Here is a 20,523-nt window from a genome sequence, read left to right on the forward strand (position 1 = left end):
CTGTGACACGTTTTAATTATGGAGCTCTTCACTGCGCGACTGCAATTGCGAGAAACTCGTTTTAATGCTGTGTGGCGTCCCCTGATTCAACACCTCTGTAAAATAGAACATGCACAAGTTCATAACAATATTGTCCTTCTTTTAATGGGTCCTGCAATGTAACACAACCCATAAATATGGACACATATACTAGTTTATGCAGCTGGCTCACCACGAGTGGTAGGTGATATGCTCTTCCATCGTTGGTTCCCTGTTGCCTGAGCCTGCACTGAGAAACATTCGCAATTGACGCAGCCGGCCCTACATGGGTTGTAGGCTAATCGCTGTGTATGTAGAGACCTGAGTTGCACTATTCTCAACGTTATTGCTTGTAGACAGGCTCCAAGACACCCTACAATAAGTTGTTATCGCTGCACATACTAGACCACGCGGCCGGCCCAACAAGGGTTGTAGGTGACATGCTGTGTCTAAATTGGCCTTTCGAAGCTTTTTTTTCCCTTGGTTGAGAAAGGATTGCAAATGACGCGGCCGGCCCTGAATGGGCTGTAGGCTTAACGCTGTGTACACATGACCCTTTGTTCCTTTCTTGTTTTAGAAAATAAAACAGACTTCAAACAAAAGACTACAAGACCACCATCCTCATAGCCAAAACTGAATACTTCTCCTCAAAGATCTTGAATTCGACCAGTAAAGCCAAAGACATCTTCTCCAACGTGGACGAACTTGTGAAACCCGACCGTGTCACTATCAAACCCCTGCCATCACAATCCCTCTGTGACTCCCTTAACTGTTACTTTATTGAGAAGATTACCAACATTAAAACCAGTATCCCCAAGGCCATCTCACGCCCTGATCCCAGCGACTCACTCCGTAACTCTTCTCTCTTCTCCTAGGAGGATTTCTTCTCCCTCCTAAGGAAAGTTCGCTCTGGCTCTCCGCGGGACAGCTGTCCCCCCCACATTGCCCGGGAGATCTTTCTCAACATCCCTGACCCCCCTCTCTCTCCTCAATAACTCCCTTACTTTCGTCGTGGTCCCCAATTCTTTCAAAACTGCGGTGGTTTCACCTATCCTTAAAAAAGCAGGAGCAGACCCCGAGGCGCTATGTAATTTCCGCCCTATCTCGTTACTCCCCTTCCTGGGTAAAATTCTGGAGGCTTTTGTAGCAAATTGCTTAAGCACCTTTGTGGAAAACTCCCACTATTTAGACCCCCATCAAGCTGGCTTCAGACCCCAACACTCCACTGAGTCCATCGCCCTGGCCGTCCATGATGAACTTAGAAAAGGGGCTGATCTGAACACCTCGCAGATATTGGTGGTCCTGGACTTGTCGGCGGCGTTCGACACAGTCAACCATGCTTTTCTGCTCGATCGGGTCGAGAGCGCCGGCATCCGGGGCCCACCGCTGAGATGGCTCACTTCATTCCTCAAAGATAAATATCAAGCGGTCCGCCTCTCCAATTTCTCCTCGGAGGAAAAAAAGACTTACTTGTGGAGTCCCTCAGGGTTCCTCCCTTTCCCCCCTTTTGTTTTACTGTACATTCTCCCCTTGATCTCCGAACTCCAGAAAAGAGCAGTAGTCCTTTTTAATTATGCTGATGACCTTCAGCTCATCTTCAACATCGATCCCTCCCCCTACTCTATTGAGAACGTTCAATCCACCATGACCTTCATCAGCAGCTGGATAAACGCAAACCAGCTCAAACTTAACCCTGACAAGACAGAGCTGGTTCTCACAGGGCCCCAGGCAACCCTTGGAACTCCAAATTCTGGCACCTCTCCCTGGGCTGTCCACCATCCCCAGTCACCTCGGTCAACAGCCTAGGTGTCACCATCAGTAACTACCTCTCCATGAGGGCTCAAATCAACTTGGTGGTCTCTGTCTGCTTCTTCCACCTACGCCGAATTGGGAAAATCAGCAGATTTCTCTCACATGAAGCTCTCGTCCAAGTCACCCTGGCACTAGTCATGTCTCGCATCCACTATGCCAACTCTCTGTATGTCGGAATTCCCGCGTACCAATCCCACCGACTTCAACTTGTCCAGAACCAAGCAGCCAGGCTAATCCATGGCCAGCCAAAGTTTAGCCATACTAAACCCCTCCTAAGGAGCCTTCATTGGCTCCCAGTGACTCAGCGCAGGCTCTTCAAACTTGGCTGCCAGATCCATAGAGCCCTCTCTTCCCAGGGGCCCTCTTTCATTGCCTCCCGAATCCACCGCTATGTCCCTTCCTGCGTCCTACGCTCCTCCAGCTCAAATCTCTTGTCTCCTTGCACCTTCAGACGCAAGAAACATGGCGGTCTGAGATTTTCCAACCAAGCTCCACTCCTCTGGAATTCTCACCCTCCAGAACTCCGCTTAATACCCTCCTATCCTCAATTCAGGAAGTCACTTAAAACCTGGCTTTTCTCCCAAGCATTCAACTAATTCCAACACACTGCCGTGGCCTTCAGCCCCTCCACCCAAGCGCCAAGAAACCACAGGTGAACGTGCGCTCTATAAATAATTTTTATCATATCATACCTTTGCCCGTATTACTTCTAGGGCGATTGCGGATCTTTAAAATGGCGGCACTAGCTGCTTATTATTCATTCGGAATCCCGCAAAACCTTTTCATAAAAATAGACTTCCCTCTCAGTGGGGTCTCTGGCTGGACAGGGAATCCAGAATTGCAAAATAGAAATGTGTTAAGTCTACAGACGAGGGGGGGGGGGATATCGGCAGCTGGCATGATGTCTTCATCCCACTGCTTGATTTTGAATGAGTGTTGGTATGACACAGAGGGTAACCACGTTCTTGTGGCCCAAAGATGGGCGATGCAAGGGCTACAGGTACAACATCTTGTGTAGGGAGGAACAACACATCACTCTAACACAGGTCACAAAGGTGGTGGTGATCTGCTCATGATATAAACAAAGTTGGAAGAACAAGCTCACACAGGATACCCCACTATGGTTGTGGAGGTGGCTTACCCAAGGGTCTAAGTTGCAGGGATTTCACCAGTGGGATGTCATTGGTATCTCTCTTGACTAGATGCAATTATGTGAGGGATTAGGATGAAATCCTTTTAGGAACTGTAGTCAGAGTTTGAGCTTTACTGTAGTGAGTTGCTTAGATACCTGCAGCTTAGACATGTACTCACACCTTAAACTACTTGACTAGCGGAGTTCTCAGATTTCAGACGATTAGAAGCAAAAGCATTGACTGGGGAATTGAAGGAAGATAATACTACACAAATACATAGATTACTAATAAACAGTACTCCTGGCTCCTTCCTATGCTTGAAAGAGGCTTGGGAGGGAGATTTGGGTCCCTGCCAGTAAAAGACTGGGGGGAAGCCTGAGCCTCCCCCACATATTCTGCCATCGCCTCTCAGTTTAGGCTCATACAATGAAATATCAGCATCATCCAAATTTCACTAAACTAAAACTGTGGTAAAGAGGGTTGATCTCTTCACCACTCTGTCTCAGTTCACCACTCCGCCTCAAATGTAATGCAGACAACAGCGATTTGCTATACATGGTTTGAACGGTGAGACTACTGCCAACTTCCAGGAGGGAGTTCAATCTGCCTTAGATACAGTGCTAGGGTGGATTTTCCCTCATCATCCGAAGCATACACTAATGCATATTGAGGAGGAAGGTGACAGAAATAGATACAAACAACCTTTGTTATGGATTGACCTGCTGGTGTTTAAAATGATATTGCGCAGAACTGGAAAGAAGTGGGGCTTCCGTCGTTGGGGAAGTGGATGAAGGAGCCGGACCACTGCACGGGGCTAGGGAAGATGGGTTATTTGGCATGGGGATGTGTACATAAGTACCAGAAGATAAGGAAGGATTGGGCCCAATACCAACTACTCTACTGCAACCATGTCCTCGAAGCCCTTAGTCTTTGGAAGTTTCTGCTAAGGACTAATCAGGACTGGGACAATAGAGGTCAGTGGAAGGCAACTGGGGGAGGTGGGCTAGGGTTGATGAAAGTAATTGATGATGTAGGTTGCACCAATTTTGTTTTATAGAAAATCAATACAATGGGTTATTTAAAAAAAATAACAACAAGAGGCTAGATGTAGGTAAATAGGTTTTACCGATTCTAAAATACCGAATTTTACCGATTCGGTATTTTAGAATCGGTAAATCCTATGTAGGTAATTATTCTGTAGAAATTATCGAATCGTTAAGATTCGGTGACTACCGAATCGGTAAATACCAATGCGGTAATTGCCATTAATTCCTATGGGCCTGGAGGCCCATAGGAATGAATGCCAATTACTGAATCAGTAAATACCGATTCGGTAAAATAAGGAAATAGTCAATGGTGGCAGGGTGTCACTTTGACACCCTGTTGCACCCCTGAATAGTGCTGGTGTGCACATGTGGCATACATACATGCCCCAAGGGCATGTATGTTTGTCACATGGCACAGGTGTAAATGCACATATTTGCATTTACATAGGAATTCCTTATTTGCCACCAACTAATAGTTGGCGGTAAATAACGAATCCTTTCAGCCCAGAAGCACTGTTTGAAGTGCTTCCTACATTTCATTTATCGATTCGGTAAATACCAAATCGGTAAATACCGATTCGTTATTTACCGAATCTGTAAATGTGGCCCCTACATAGGAAAAGTCTATTACCGGTCGGTAACGGCCGATTTTGGCCGTTACCGACCGGTAATAGCCTACCTACATCTAGCCAAAGACTTCTTGCCTGAGTTGTCTGGGAATCCCTTCAGGTCAGAGTTCTCTCTTCCTCCCGTTGTGCTCACAAAATCCTCCTACCAAACAATGTTATCATATTTCTTAGAAGAACTGAAGAGGAGATGTGGTGTATTGGCCGGAACTGCCGACTTTAGACCTGGAGAACCAGCTTAGAGTTCAGGTGTCAGCTCAACATCCCGTGATTCTGGGACAATCCCTTAATATCTCTAACCCAAGAAAGAAAAAAAGAAATCCGACCTTGTGCTATGTAATCTGATGCTCACAAAGCACTCCAATTCCTTTGGGCCATGTCCGCACTTTATAAAACTGTCAAAAAAACATGATGGCCAACTGACAATGTTGTGGAATTCTCTGAAGCCCAGAGGTTGGCACAAAGACACGATTAAGAGAAAAATCCGTTAAAATACAAAAAAAATTATGATAATCAATTATAGTGGTATTTTTTGTCGCTGTGAGCAGTTTGAGACTTGCTTTTTTTCCCTTAGAATTCTGGTGCTCGTGGTTTTTCTTTTCCCGTTGTAGATGCACAACTACAAGTTCGTTAACGCAATAGTTAAAGGTCAGCCTGACTCACACAGTACAATATGAGGTCTAACTAAAGGTGTAAGAATGACCTTCATGTACACATTAGTGGAACATGAAACTTCTCTTTCAATGCAGTCATTAGGCCTATTTGTGTTTTCACATTGTAGCTTTCCCAAAACACGTATCTACAGCAGTGTTGGGTATTAGTATGTTTTTTGGTTTCCAAAACAGGGTTTCCCCTGAACTACTATGCTGTTGTCAGTGACATCAAAGCATGTAGGGGCCTGAGGGTCTCTGAGGTGTGGAGGGTGGGAAGGGGACACTCAAGTTTTACTTAAGCAGGTGATAGTGCTATTTCTCCGTCAGGGAAATATTGTTAGAAGGTGCGGTTTGATCTGATCAGAGGCCATAATGTAGGCACTTAGTGCTGCTGGGGATTTCCATTGCTGTCAGAGCAACTATTCTACTAAGTTTCCATGATTATAGCCCTGAAAGAAATTCCTGCTGATGGCAGATGAAACTGCTTGGATTGGTGATTGTGCTTATGAGAAATTGTCAAAGTTTAAAATACAACACCTGGTAATGTCACACAGTGATGTGATGCCAACATGGAAATGTCACACATAGGCAGACAACAGCTAATAAAACGACCTTACTACACGTTCGACACCGTGTCACATACCATCTTGACTGATCGGTTGTCGAACGCTGGTATCAAGAACAAAGCCCTCGCCTGGTTAAGGAGCTTCTTATCCGATCGCACCCAGAGTGTCACCATGGGTGCGTATCGCTCAGCGGAGGTAGAGATTTAGAAAGGGGTGCCACAGGGCTCCTGTCTAAGCCCGACCCTCTTTAACATCGATGTGGCACCCCTGGCAAGAGTGATGCGCATGTATGGTTTCATCCCAGTATCTTATGCTGATGACACGCAGCTCCTCTTCCCCTTCAAAACTCTCTTCGCTGAAGTAAGAAGCTCCTTCTCATCAGGCATGAAGGCAGTGGCACACTGGATGTTCTCCAACTGCCTTCAGTGCAACGTCATTAAAACTGAAGTTATGTTGTTTGGAGAAGCCAAAATGCTATGGACCCCAGAATGGTGGCCGCACGACTTGGGAACAGTTCCCGAACCCAAGCAGGTCGTGAAGAATTTAGGGATCCGCCTGGATCAAGAATTATCACTAAGACAACATACCAACTACATCTCAGGTTCATGCTTCCACACCATTAGCCTGTTACGTAAAGTTTTCCCTCTATTACCGGATTCCTTTAGGAGAACTTTAGTTCAGGCACTTGTCCTAAGTCGGATTGACTATTGCAACGGCTTGTTGCTCTCTGCCAACGAAGGTGTGCTAGCTAAGCTCCAGGTTATTCAAAATACGGCGGCCCGCCTAGTCCTCAATGTCCCCCCGAGAACTGCATCTAAGCCCCTCCTTGAGCAACTGCACTGGCTTTCAATCCGGCAGAGAACTAAATTTAAAATATGTTGTCTGATACATAAATGTCTAAATGGACAAGGGCCCGCCTACCTTGAAAACAAATTTGTTCCTTATATTCCAACTCGATTTCTCAGGTCCAGCAACAATCTTCTTCTAGTGGTGCCCCGTGCTAAAAAAGCTAGACATGGGAGCAAAGCACTATCAATAACAGGACCCACATTTTGGAACAAACTTCCTCTGTCTCTGAGACAGTGTACAGATCATCTCAAATTCAGGAGACAGCTGAAAACCGTACTGTTCAGAAATGAGATCTAGTTCTCACTCTATCCACATCCTCTGTTCGACCGGCTCCAAAAGCGCAGAGATACTCCACTGGGAGTCGATTTGAGCGCTATATAAACCAACAAATAAATAAATACATAAATAAATCTACTGAAAGTAGCTGGGGAAAGAGCTCACACTTTCCAGTGTGCTTGTACGTTAGCCTCATTGACTGGTGACAAGATGAGGGAAGAAAAGAGTTCAGGGGGACAAAGATACCCTGAAGGAGCCCCTAGTCTAAAAAGTATCAAGTCTTGAGATTTATTTATTCTTCCTGGTACTTCAGGTTTTGCATAAGGAACAGGGAAGGAATTGGATGAAATTCACAGTCAGGGCGAGTGAATCAGTGATAGTCAACAGTACACCTAATGTATACAATAAAAGAAGTTGGTAAGGAGGAAGCTGGTGTGGGGGAGTTGAGGGGGAGGGGGGAGTTGCGAGATTTGAAATTACGTCCTTTTTATATTTAAGTAAAGCAACGGGAAGAGTAACATTAAACAAGTCAAGTAGCAAAAAGTTAGTTAAACTGTAATAGATGTGGTACAGCATTGCATATTCAGTACATGCCTGTAAATTGATGTTGCTTACTCGTTGAAACAATAAAGAAATGAAAAATAAAAAATGAACTAGGTACAAACACAAAGTAAAACATGAACTGTCTAATTTGCTGATACGAACACATGCCTTTGCTGAATCCGAGGCGTCAGTTTCGTATAGAGATGCATCAAAAACATACCTGTCAAAGACCATCTATTACATCTGACACTAATGCAATGTGTGTGTGTCTGTGTGTTTGTCTGAGAGAAATGATCACCGTTGTGAATAACGGCATTTGTCTCTTACATATGGGCACATCCTCCTAAAAAGAAGTCCACTACAGTGGTATAGCTGGTAGGATATTCTGTGCTTTCATTTCTGCTTTTGTTTTACTATGGTTTATTTTTTACTTACGGTTTTCTCAAACATATGCATGTAACTTTTAGAAGGGTCCATTTTTACTTGTTAATATTTTTACATTTTTAACGTTTGCAAACTTTAAAAATCGGAGAAAAAAAATCACAGGTTTGCCAAAGCCGGCCTGATGGCTTTGCCTAGCCGTTAGGCCAACTCCTCTCCCCTGCCTCTAACAATTGTTCACATACTTAATACTAGACGAATTGTGACAGAAACGGTTTATTTTACTAATAAGTCTTTCTTGCAAGGCACAGAATCTTTGGACTTTAGGACTGAATTTTAAGGATGAAATTAATACTAATCACCAGGTCACGGCCTAGTCTCATGACTTGTGCCCAGATTCACACTCCTAGTTTTCGCGCACAACAAGTCTAGCCATTGGAGATCCTCAATGAAAGCATATCTTTATCATCCTTCACAATAAGACCCAGAAGGACAGATTCTGACCTTGTGAGATGACCAATACTCTGCTGTGGGCATCTAAGGTTACCAGTCGTGTTTCCACATTGTTTTTACTGCGGATACCAATAAGTAGCTCCCAGGTTCCTCTTTGTTAACTAGTGTCACCGTTTTCTAGGATAACTCAAGTAAACTGGTTCTCACTCTTCAGGTTGCTGTAAACTCATCTGTAGACTTCAACCTTGCAGGCCACAAATGCTTTTTACTGTATAAATCACACTGCGAATTTCGCAGCTTCCCAGGGGGTTACGAATCATTTGGATATAATCTTCACTAAAGTGACTTCAACTGGCAAGCTTAAAACTGCCAACTACATTGAAACAAATAAAGCATTTGGTATAAAAAAAAAGAAAAAACACAGGGACAATTTCACGGTTTCAGAGCACTTTTAGCTGAGCCTAAAAAGGTTTGTGTAGGGTCCTATTAAATGAGCGAGTCCTACCTTCAACATCCTGCCCGATGGAGAGTCCGGCCCATTTCCGCTGCAAAACAACACAATCACAGGTCAGGAAGATGAACTGGATAACTATTAGTCAGTTTAAGAATTTTCAAAGCAGCAGTAAAAAATGCTCTAGATTAAAACCACAGTGAAAAGACCTTTAATCGAAAAGTGTTTAGATAGCAGATGTTATTACCACCCAAACTAAGTGAAATTTATTTGTTGACCTTGGAAGGATGGATGGCAGAATTTGCCCTGTTGGGATTTGAGCTAATTCCCCACATGTCTCAAAGTCTACACGATGTCAACATTTCTAATATTAATATGCTGAACAGCTTTTAGGATCTCTCATGGAAAGACAGACACACATTCAATAAGTATGGACTCGACGTGAGATACATAAGGCGTTCTAGACTGCACCGGAAACTTTGGTGGCCTAGAAGGCTGAGAATGAAGAGCTCGAAAGAATAAATTACTTACCTTTGGTGATGCTCTTTTCAGTGGAGGTGTCATCTAACCACAGAGTCCTCACCTTGGAGATCTCCCCAGGTGCAAGACTGGATTCAGAAAACGTAAAAGCAGTGTTCCTGCCCGGCACTAGGTAGTGCTGTGCGACTTCACATTGACCACTTTCTTCTCTGGACGTGACTAACGGAGCCACATATAAGCACCACTCATACATGCGGACGTCATTTTCTTTCATGAACACTTCCGCCAACCCAGACGCGGAGTCCATCCCCAAATTGAACTAACCAGTGTGCGCTGTCTTAGCTCTGAATCTTTTGAGATGGAAAAGGCCATACTACAGATAGGGGAGAGGGAGGGACAAGAGTAATTTATAATGAGGCAGAGAACCTACCAGAAAAGCATTACAGAAGAAGAAGGCATTCTTCTAAGGGATAATTCTAACCTCTGATACCTCACCTTGTGAGTAAGATGCCAAATCTGCCCCTTCCAGGGTGGTGGGTCTGTGGGATGTCCCAAACAAAGGTTCTGCAGGACCGGGCAGCCAAAATCCCATCTTGACCGACCCGACTGTCGAGGCAGTAGTGCTTTGGGAACGTGTGCACTTAGTTGCCAGACAAGTATCCAGGACATGAATTTCCCACGACAACACAGTGGTAGCAGCGGTGACTCTGGTGGAGGGGGCCCTTAGGTATTCTGGAGGCTCCTTCTTAGCCAATGTGTAGCAGAACTTAATACAGAGAACTATCCATCAAGAGATAGTCCTTTTCTACACCACCTTGCATTTCTTCACTCCACAGAATCCCACCAAAAGCTGACAATTCACCCAATGCTCTTTGGCGCGACTGATGTAAAAACTGAGTGTTCTCTTTGGGTCTAAACTATGAAGTTTCTGTTCCTCTTTTGAGAGATGAGACAAAGCAAAGAAAGTCAGAAGCGTGACGGCTCGCCAACATGAAAAGGCATTGCCACCTTTGTCAGGAACGCAGTTCAAGTCCATAAAGCCAGATTCTCTGGAATAAAGGTAGTGAGAGAGGCTACACCAAAAGGGCCTGAAGTTCTCTCACCCAGCGTGCGGATGTTATAGCAACCAAGAAGATTGTTCTTAGAGTGAGCAGGCACAATAGACAACCGTGAATTGGTTCTAAAGGGGTACATATTAGAAACATGTGAACCAGATGTAAGTCCCACAAAGGCCTTAGGTGAAGACGTGCTGTAAATCTTTTAGAAAACAAATCACAACCACTGCTTTCAAAACGGACGGTTGATCCGGTAAACGTAAAAAGGCCAACAAATAAGCTCTGTGTCCAGAGCAAGACCTTACTGAGCAAAAAATAAAGCAAACATCAACACATCTGACATTCAACGAATCCAACTGGTGAGTACTGCACCAAGCCACAAGCTTATCACTGAGACCTAAGTACACAGATTTCGATGAGATGCCCGGCTGCCTCATGACATCAAGGATGCATGATGCGCAGGCCCGGGTGAAAGATCCTGCCCTACTGCAGAGACAGAAGATCCACAATGAATAGACGTTTGATCGGAGGATAGATGCTCAAGCCTAAAAGTATTTACAACAAGGGGTGGTGAGGGACAGAGTCTCTGAATTAAGCAGAAAGCTCTCACCCAGTCAAGAGATCAGGGCTAGATCCAACACCGTTTTTTAGCTCACTGCACCATCCCAGTTTCAGAACCTGGCTGTATGCAAATTAGTCTGTACCTGTCCCAGTGCATGATGGGAACAGGGCAAACCAAACTACAAAAGCCAATTCTTACACTGGGAAGGAAACAAGCTCCCGGGGACCGGTTTCTGGCATTACAGCCGTCTTCGGCCCGGTTTGCTTGAATCCTGATGGTGCAATGAAGAAGAATTGGCTTGGTAGTTTAGTCTGCCCTGTTCCCATGATGCACTGGGCCAGGGACAGAATGATTTGCATATAGCCAGGTTCTGAGCTGGGATGGGGCAGTGAGATAAATAACGGTGATGGATCAAGCCCTGATCTTTGGACTGGGTAAGAGTGGTCTGTTTAACTCAGACACTCTGTTCATCACCACCCCCTTTTCTAAATCGTTTTTGGCCACTATAGGTGTGGCAGGGTATACTCAGACATGAGTCCCTTTCTCACTGCTCCATCAGCATTCAAGCAAGCCGGGCCGAAGAAGGCTGAAATGCCAGAAACCGGTCCCCGGTAGCTTGTCTCCTTTCTGGTGAAGAATTGGCTTGGTAGTTTAGTCTGCCCTGTTCCCATGATGCACTGGGCCAGGGACAGACTGATTTGCATATAGCCAGGTTCTGAGCTGGGATGGGGCAGTGAGATAAATAACGGTGATGGATCAAGCCCTGATCTTTGGACTGGGTAAGAGTGGTCTGTTTAACTCAGACACTCTGTTCATCACCACCCCCTTTTCTAAATCGTTTTTGGCCACTATAGATGTGGCAGGGTATACTCAGACATGAGTCCCTTTCTCACTGCTCCATCAGGATTCAAGCAAGCCGGGCCGAAGAAGGCTGAAATGCCAGAAACCGGTCCCCGGTAGCTTGTCTCCTTTCTGGTGAAGAATTGGCTTGGTAGTTTAGTCTGCCCTGTTCCCATGATGCACTGGGCCAGGGACAGACTGATTTGCATATAGCCAGGTTCTGAGCTGGGATGGGGCAGTGAGATAAATAACGGTGATGGATCAAGCCCTGATCTTTGGACTGGGTAAGAGTGGTCTGTTTAACTCAGACACTCTGTTCATCACCACCCCCTTTTCTAAAGCCTAAAAGTAGGTACCACACACTCCTGGCCCAATCTGGAGCCACTAGGATGATTCGGGCCAGGTCATTCCTGTTCTTCAGAACTCTGAGCATAGAGATAGCAGCAGGAAAGAACATAAGAGTCCTGTGCTCCACTCCAGGTTGATTGTTTCTCCATGAGATAGCCTTCTTGGGTACTCTAGTGCTCAAAAGTGTTGTCAACATTTAACGTCTACGGTTGGCCACCTCACAACAAATTCAACAACCAGGGATCTTTTTTATTTAAGCTTCATAGGACTTTTGCTCCCAACTCTATCGTTTGAGAAACCGTGCGCAGGCTCCTGAGGCTGAGAATGCAACCTTGGCAGTCCTTGTATTTTAAGAGAAAGAAACAGGTTGATACAATAAGGTTAAATAAAAGGATGACCGGTTGTTGGTGTAACGTGACCGACCGTAGACATTCATTGTTGAATAAAACTACATCCATCTAACAGCATTAGTAGGAGACTTGCCTGAGGACAATAAAAGAACATCAGGCCCATTGGGATTTAGACTCATTGAGATAAGAAACTGACTGAAACTATACAGAGAATTACATCGTTTTTTAAATCCCCAGTTACATCTTTACATTACAGGAGATTTTGCAACGACAATCATGATAAATGTTTTAACAATATTAATTAGGGAAAAATATACAATTGTTACGTTCTGAAGAAGGTGGTTTAATAAGTAATTTGTTAGCCACCAAAATGCGTTGATGATTATAAACAGTGGCATAATCCATCAGCACTGCACAATTGTATATAATCTATCAACACATGATTGCACGGTAAAATGTGTGTTGGATATGTACAACTCAAAAAGTGTAATAGATGAGCTTATACTTTAATATTTGTTCCCAACTTACATGTTGTTTTGATGTCATTTTTATCTCGTCTAAAGTGAATTAGAAGATGATTTTTATGAATAAGAATACATATAGTTTTGGAATTTTATATGGTTTGTATTCCTAGTGCTTTCAGAACATTTAGCCCTGCTGGTGTGGTATAAAGAAGACACATATAATAAAAGAGTGAAGTGGTAAATGGATAGGGATTGAATACTAGTTTAACCTACGGAAAATTATTTTATCTTTGTTCAAAAAGCTTCAGAGCCATCCAAACCGAGACCCATCACAGAGGCTGAAACATCTGGATCATATCCAAGTGACCTGGATTCACTGGTCGTGATGAAAGGCTCAAAAGCGCACAGTATCCAAGACTGCTCCGATAAAGGTGAGCCTCTGAAGGAGTCAGGCGTAACTTCAGCAGGTTGACTGAGAACCCCATGATGTAAAGAGTTTTGCTGTCATCTGAAGGTGGTTCAGGACTAACTATGGCGAGTCTACCTTCAACAGTCAGTCGTTGAGGTAGGGAAGACTCTTACCCTTGACCTCGAAAGATGGGCAGCGACCACTACCATCAACTTTGTGATCACCCAAGGGATGTTGGTGAGCCCGTAAGGGAGCACAGCAAACTGAAAGTGTCTGTGAGCCACCCTGAAACACTATGGGCCTGCAGGTTGTGAAAATAGGCATCCTACAGGTTGAATGATATCAAGAATCTGGGTGCCGCTCGTGAAGCAGATCCTATTGCCCTGAAGTCTTGGGCTGCTGTGCTCTGTCCGAGCTAGTATTGGAGTCAGAGGAGCTGTTCTACACTTGTCTCGTCGTTGGAGGGGTTTAAGGACCAACTTGTGGCCGCAGCGGAGTGAGAGGCGCCGGCCCCGGGACTGCGAGGACCAGCATTCAACACCTCGCAGCTGGTCCTCTTCCCGGGTGAGCCGCGCCCCCTCCCAGAGCCACACCCCCACCCTAACCAATAGGGTGTGTCAATATCTCTACTAAAGTAACCCCAGTTACGCGCTTAGCGGGACGCGCGCGGGGCAAAGCATGGGGCTAAGCCCGGGCAAAGGGCGGGCCGTCTGTGGCCGTCCGGGGACGCCCGAGGACGGGACGGGTCATCCCTCTTACATCGACTTCAGGAGATTGAGTCCACCTGTTTACTTGACCGCAATATTCCTCAATGATGGCTTTGAAAAAATTGCGCTCAAGAACAATTTACATGAAACGTATGGGTACCGATGCAGCCATTAGAAAATCTGTCGATAAATCTATGAAACCTGGCCAAATTACAAACACACCCGCAATAACCAAATACTTTTCTACTCTCTCCGAGAAAAACCACTCATCTCTTCGAACTTCGGTAGAAGAAAATAAACATATTGTTACAATTATTGATAGTGAACGCCAGTCAGAATTATTTTCTGCACCAGGTAATCATAATCAAGAATCATCAAATCCAGAGATAAATCAGCCAAAAAATCCTCTCTCGGAAGAGTATTCTCAACTAATTCTAGAGATGTCGCAAATAACACCAATTAGACAACAGGAGAATAAATCAGCTAATGAGGTCTCCGTGAATAACATTACGAAGATCGAAGAGCAGAAATTAACGTCTCCGTTAAGAAAAAATCAACCATTCACTAGTTCCCCAGATAAATCACCTAAACTGTACTCTAATCAATCCAATCTTACAAATCTTTATTTTCCTAACACAACCCATCCAGCTGCTTTTCCACCCCTGTCCAAAGTACTCTTTTCCCTTCAAGACATTCTGGAATCAGTTCTAACACATCTCGGCCAAATCTTAGCCAACTCAGATGACACATTGGACGTCCAAATAGGCATTCTCAAACATCTGGTGGAAGAAAAAAAGAAAAAAGAGTTATCTAAAGCCCCATCCGAGGAACCAGAAACGGTCAACCAGGTACCATCCGAAGCTGGTTGTAAAAAAAGTTCAAGATCTCAAAAAATGCAAAGTGTAAGTACGCAAACATCAGATGCGAAAATAAAAGAGAGTGAATTTAAGAAATTGCAATCTAAGGAAAATCCTCCCATAATTTTCTCTCTGAAAAAGCTTTTCAGTGAAGAAAAGGAATACACTTCTGAAAATAGTCTCAAAAATTATCCCATCTTTTCCAACAAAGAAATTGAGAATGGTTATGGTATGATATCCACCGAAAATAACATAAACTCGAAGGATAGTAAAGAAAACGGAACCAAACAGACAGGAAAAATTGAAAAAATCACTGAAGTGAAAGAAAATATGGGTAAGAAAAGGCGAGGACGACCCCTGAGAAGAATCCATAAGAAAAAAGGGAACAAACTCAAATTTCAAAAACATACTTTTGCTAATTTGGTGATCACTCCACCGACTAAAACAACTACGCCGGCGAAGCCTTTGAATCCTAATGCAGATGAATATTGCCAGCCAATAGTAAGAAAACCATTAGAGCAAAATATTGTCAATACAAAAAATTTACAAGACCATATAACTAGGCAGTGGGACAGAACACTATCAAAACACTTAACTATCGAGGAACTCTTTCCAACTGATAATACCCCGCTCAATCGAGGAAGAATAGTCCATCTATTGCAAGAAATTTCTTCCTTGATCTCTCTGACAAGTAGAGAAATAGACCTAGTACGCTTTCCAAAAATAGAAAATACTCAATTCGCACAAGTGTCATTCTTCTCTCCAGTTCTCCCAGGTCTAATCATGAGAGAAAAAGAAATTCTACAAAAACACGGATATGATGTAATTTCAATTTCAGACATCAAAACCAACTCGCAAAATTCCGTAGTAACTAAACAACATCACACTGATAAAATACCAAACATAGAAAGGGATGAACGTACATCAAACAACATGAGGAAAGACAAATTAAAAATACAAGTAAGGCAAGGTGAAAGGTCGGTGTGGTCAAGGAACATTAATCCAAAAGAAGAAGAGGATTACCAACAATCTTGGACGTGGTTACCAGAAGTATTAAACGGCAACAAAATGGACAATTTACATCAACGTCAGGTTTAGCAAAGGTCTGAAAATATCGCTATGGAATATGGCCGGGAAAACTCACAATAAAATGAAAGATGTAACAAAAGATAACCCAGATATTCTAGCGTTGCAGGAAACATGGTCAACTACCTCCTTTACGCAAAAAGGGTACTACGTCTACGAAAACCCAGCAAAAAAATCTAAAAGGGGTCACGCGAAAGGAGGTATGGCAATCCTACTGAAAGAAGACTATTGCTGGTCACAAGAAAGTATTGATACATATTCGCTCAATCTACAATGTATCAAAATTCAACTCAGATTACAGCCTACAGACACTTATAAGAAAATATTACTTTTCAACATTTATGCTCCTCCAAGTAAAAAACATGACTCTTTATTCGATCATCTCTTAGAAACTATATCCAACATCCTCGAAGATCAACATCACCTACCATATATTTTGATGGGTGACCTAAACGCCAAAATATCAAATAGCGAAATAAAGAAATGGTCATTGTTATTTAAGGAGGAATCATTGGAAATAGCACTCCCGCAACTTCCAAAAGGAGTGAAGTCGGATAAAAGAGGAAGCCTGTTATTATCGTTCCTCCCAAGCATAAATGGGACAATTCTAAATGGAAATATTAATGGAGACAAGCCAGCTTCATTCACAAGACAAGGAAATGGAGTCTCCTCCATTTTAGACTACTTTATATGTGGGAATGAGCTAAGAGAACACATTTCTGACTTGTCTGTCAAATTTAATGAGGAAAGCGATCATGCCATTCTCTGCTTAACAACACTCTGGATCCCACCAATCACTTTCCAGACCGATCCAATATTCAGTAATCCCAAAATAGAAGTAAATCCAGTCCAGCGTCGGATTTTTTGGGAGGCGGAAAACTTGGACTATTTGAAAGTATTAATTACTCAATCCCAATTGTTAACCAATATTTACTCTGAAGATCCTATCAAGAACTATGAAATTGTATTAAATGAACTCAAAAATGCAATACAAAGCAAATTAAAACAGGATAGACCTGCACAAAGAAAGTGCGTCAGCAAGCACAAAAACTGCAATCAGCCAACGGTAAAAATGCTAAACAGGATGATTCGGGCTCAGTACCTGTGCAAAACACCATTATATAAAGCCGAAATAAACAAATTAAAGAACCAAATTCGTAGGCAGCGTGCTAGACAGGAAAGGTCGATGCAGGACCGCAACTGGATTGACATCCAAATAGCAGCAAGGCAATGCAACCAACGAAAATACTGGTCCTTGATAGCTAAGATGACGGGAACTAAAAAGAAGCTCGAAGCAATCCCCGTCTCAGAAGAAGACTGGGACACATTTCTAAACGATCTGTATAAACCCAACATGAAGGGTAGGGCGAGAAAGGCAATTGAACAGAAAAAGGAAAATAATGATATAAACCTCTCCAGGGCCTCGGCAGTGTCAATTGCCTTGAATATCAAAAAGGCAAGAAGTACGGGTGCATCCGGTCCTGACCAGATCCCGATAAAGGTTTATCAAGCCGACCATAAAGCTTGGGGTCAGATGTTAGCGCCACTATTTAATTTCATATTCGACTCTGGGAACATTCCAAACTCGTGGAGAGGAAGCACAATAATTCCTATTTATAAAAAAGGAAAAAGGAGTATAGCTGGCAATTATAGACAAATTGCCTTAATGGATGCTGGCGGAAAGATCTTTGCGGCTGAAATTCTTGACCGGTTAAAGCTTTGGGCTTTTTCAATTGGACTAATTCCCATGTTTCAAGCCGGGTTTCGATCGAACCACTCGGTTACGGATAATATAGCTATCTTTCAATTTCTATTAGATAAATACGTAACCGGGAAATCGCAAACAATATATGCAGCCTTCATCGACTACTCAACAGCGTTCGACAGGGTCGATAGGCCGACATTATGGTCGAAACTGAGAAAAATGGGTATCTCAGAGCCTTTATTGCAACTAATCGTGAACTTACATAGCAATACCTGGTGCCGTGTTCAAATGGGGGGCGAGAGGGGCATGTCAAAAATAATATATACATCAAATGGCCTAAAGCAAGGGTGTCTGTTAGCCCCGATTTTATTCTCTCTTTACCTGAGCGACCTACCGTCGCACTTACAACAAGGGCAAAGCACCCCACCGAAAATGGCATCTCATCCGATACATTGTCTTCTTTATGCGGACGATATTGTCTTGTTTGACCTGACACCCTTTGGACTCCAAAATCTCTTAGATACTTTACACAATTACTCGAAAGATCATTTTCTAACTCCGAATATAAATAAAACCAAAGTAGTTGCATTTACAAAAAAGAATAAAGAAGTGAGGTTCCAATGGAAACTGGGAAGAGAGATCTTGGAACAGACAAAGGAATATACTTATCTTGGAAGAATCTTTTCGCATAACCTGAGTAACAGGAAGCAAATCACCCATCTAAAAAGGAAATGTGATCTACACGCAGGTGCAATATCACGCTTGTATAGGAAGACTGGAAGCAGGCATTTCTCAGCACTAATAAAAATCTATAGAGCCAAAATATCTCCGGTTCTATCTTATGCCTCAGAACATATTCCCCTAAAACAATGGAGTTATATGGATACAAATGAAGGGAAAACACTAAAAAAGCTATTGAAAGTTTCCAACTCAACACCTGTACAGGCCCTAAGGCTTGAATGTACGATCACCAGCGCATTTGTAATATCAATAGCAAGCCTCATAAGGTGGGCCTATAACCTTCTGCATTCTAATGCGGGTACCCTACGACACCTGCTGTTGGACAGGCCACATGAAGGGCCGCTCTCCCCCAGCCCAACCAGGCCCGAGAGCCGCCACGACAGTACCACGCATCATCATTGTACATCTGCTGCCCTCTCAGGGCCCCTGCCTGCGAAGCAAGCTAACCTCGTGGGCCCGATCCACTGCCGGCCCACGCGGCCAACCTGAACCGCCATCTTGGACACTTCACCACGAGGTCGCCTGGCCCCCGATCGACCCCGACCCTGGGCCTGGCCCGGCCTCCGACATCTCGGCACCACCATCCACCCAGGAGGTGAGCGGGCTACTTGGCAAGTCAATGGGAGAAAGAGGTGTCGATGGCTCCCCCCGCCAAGTGCCGCTCGCCCATCGCCTCCCCGGGCGCTGGCTCCACCCCCCTGCTGGGTGTCTGGAATCCCGCATCCCGGACCCCCAACCTCCAAGTGCGAGGGTCCGGACATCAAAGCACGCCAGCCCTATAACTGGGGCAGCTCCAGAGCAGGAAGGCAGTTGTATCTTGGAGTCGAGAGACGTAAAGAGGAACTCATCCTGAACGGACTACTGGCGCTGCCGTAGCTCTGTCCTGTGCACCATCATCCTGCCTGTTGGCGCTGCCACAGCCGTCGTAACCTTCATCCTTCGTCGTCGTCCGGATCTGCTGGCGTGGCCGCGGACCGTTGTAACCGTCATCTTCATCGGGACCTGCAGGCTCCGCCGCGGACCGTCATCTTTCATCCGACCATCTCGGGACCTGCTTGGCTCCTCCACGGCCCGATCATCAAGAACGCCGAGCTCAAGGATTGAGAGCTATTTTTGGACTCACCGGTAACTAAAGACTGTCCCGCTACCCTTTTCCTCAACCAAAGACTAAGCTAGAGGGGACCCCTGAGTCCAGACCTCCTTGTACCATATCATCGTAACCTAAGAATTGCATATAAAGTCTCGTTAACCTTCAGTCTTGTGTGGTGTCCGTCTGTGGGGGGGAAGTTATTCATCTGTACAGTCGTTGGAGACGGCTCTCCCTGGAGACCTCTCCCCGTACCTCGGCCGACCCTCCCGGTCCGTCTAACATTGGTGGCCAGCGGCGCGATTCGAATCACCGCATAACGTACAGAAAATAGCTCACCCCACAACGAACCATAATGACAACTAAAGAAAGCGGATCAACCGAGAAGTTCCAAATGGAAAAACTAGAGGAGTACAGCCACCGTGAACTAAAGCAGTTCTGCATCGAACTAGGTATCGCTACCACCGGACTAAGCACCAAGGACGATTTTAAACATGCCCTACAATCTTGGGCAGAGACCGGGGATACCGAAGCCCCTGAGCAAAGCACCGCAGAAAAAACCACCCCAGCCCCTGAAGGGCAAAGAACCGGTCTCCCGCAAGACGAGATCCAAGAAAGAGAAAAAATCCGACTACACGAGCTAGAAATGGCCCGACTCAAGATGGAAATAGAACTCAAGTTGGCCGAACAAAAAATCAACTTAGAGCACCTACGTCTCCGAGAAGAAAGAGAAGAGAAACAGAGACAAAGGGAGCTCGAGGAAAAGAAACTGGCGTACGAGCACGAACGGAACATAGCCGAGATCAACCTGCGCAAACAAAATAAAGAGTTAGGGGTGCCCGAGAGACCACACACCCCGGGGACCGCGGAGAAAAAAGTACACATCCCCAAGGATGTGGTCCGAGAATATTTCCGAGAGGACGACATCCAACAATGGTTTAAGGCCTATGAAATCGCTATGACTGCGCACCGGATCGATAGAACCGACTGGGGTGCCGGCCTATGGGGCAGATTCCTCAATGAAG

At 44.5% G+C, this 20,523-nt stretch overlaps 1 protein-coding gene across 1 annotated transcript in view; it reads right to left on the reverse strand.

The window, feature by feature from the left end:
• Positions 1-20,523, reverse strand: part of NSF (N-ethylmaleimide sensitive factor, vesicle fusing ATPase) — a 696,320-nt gene that overhangs the window by 504,381 nt on the left and 171,416 nt on the right. Inside the window, exon 4 of the mRNA XM_086923839.1 lies at positions 8,862-8,901. Coding sequence (XP_086779965.1) covers positions 8,862-8,901 — 40 coding nt within the window. The remainder of the gene's footprint in view (positions 1-8,861; positions 8,902-20,523) is intronic.

Source organism: Lissotriton vulgaris, chromosome 5 (genome assembly GCF_964263255.1).
Source record: "Lissotriton vulgaris chromosome 5, aLisVul1.2, whole genome shotgun sequence".
In the NCBI taxonomy this organism is placed as follows: Eukaryota; Metazoa; Chordata; class Amphibia; order Caudata; family Salamandridae; genus Lissotriton; species Lissotriton vulgaris.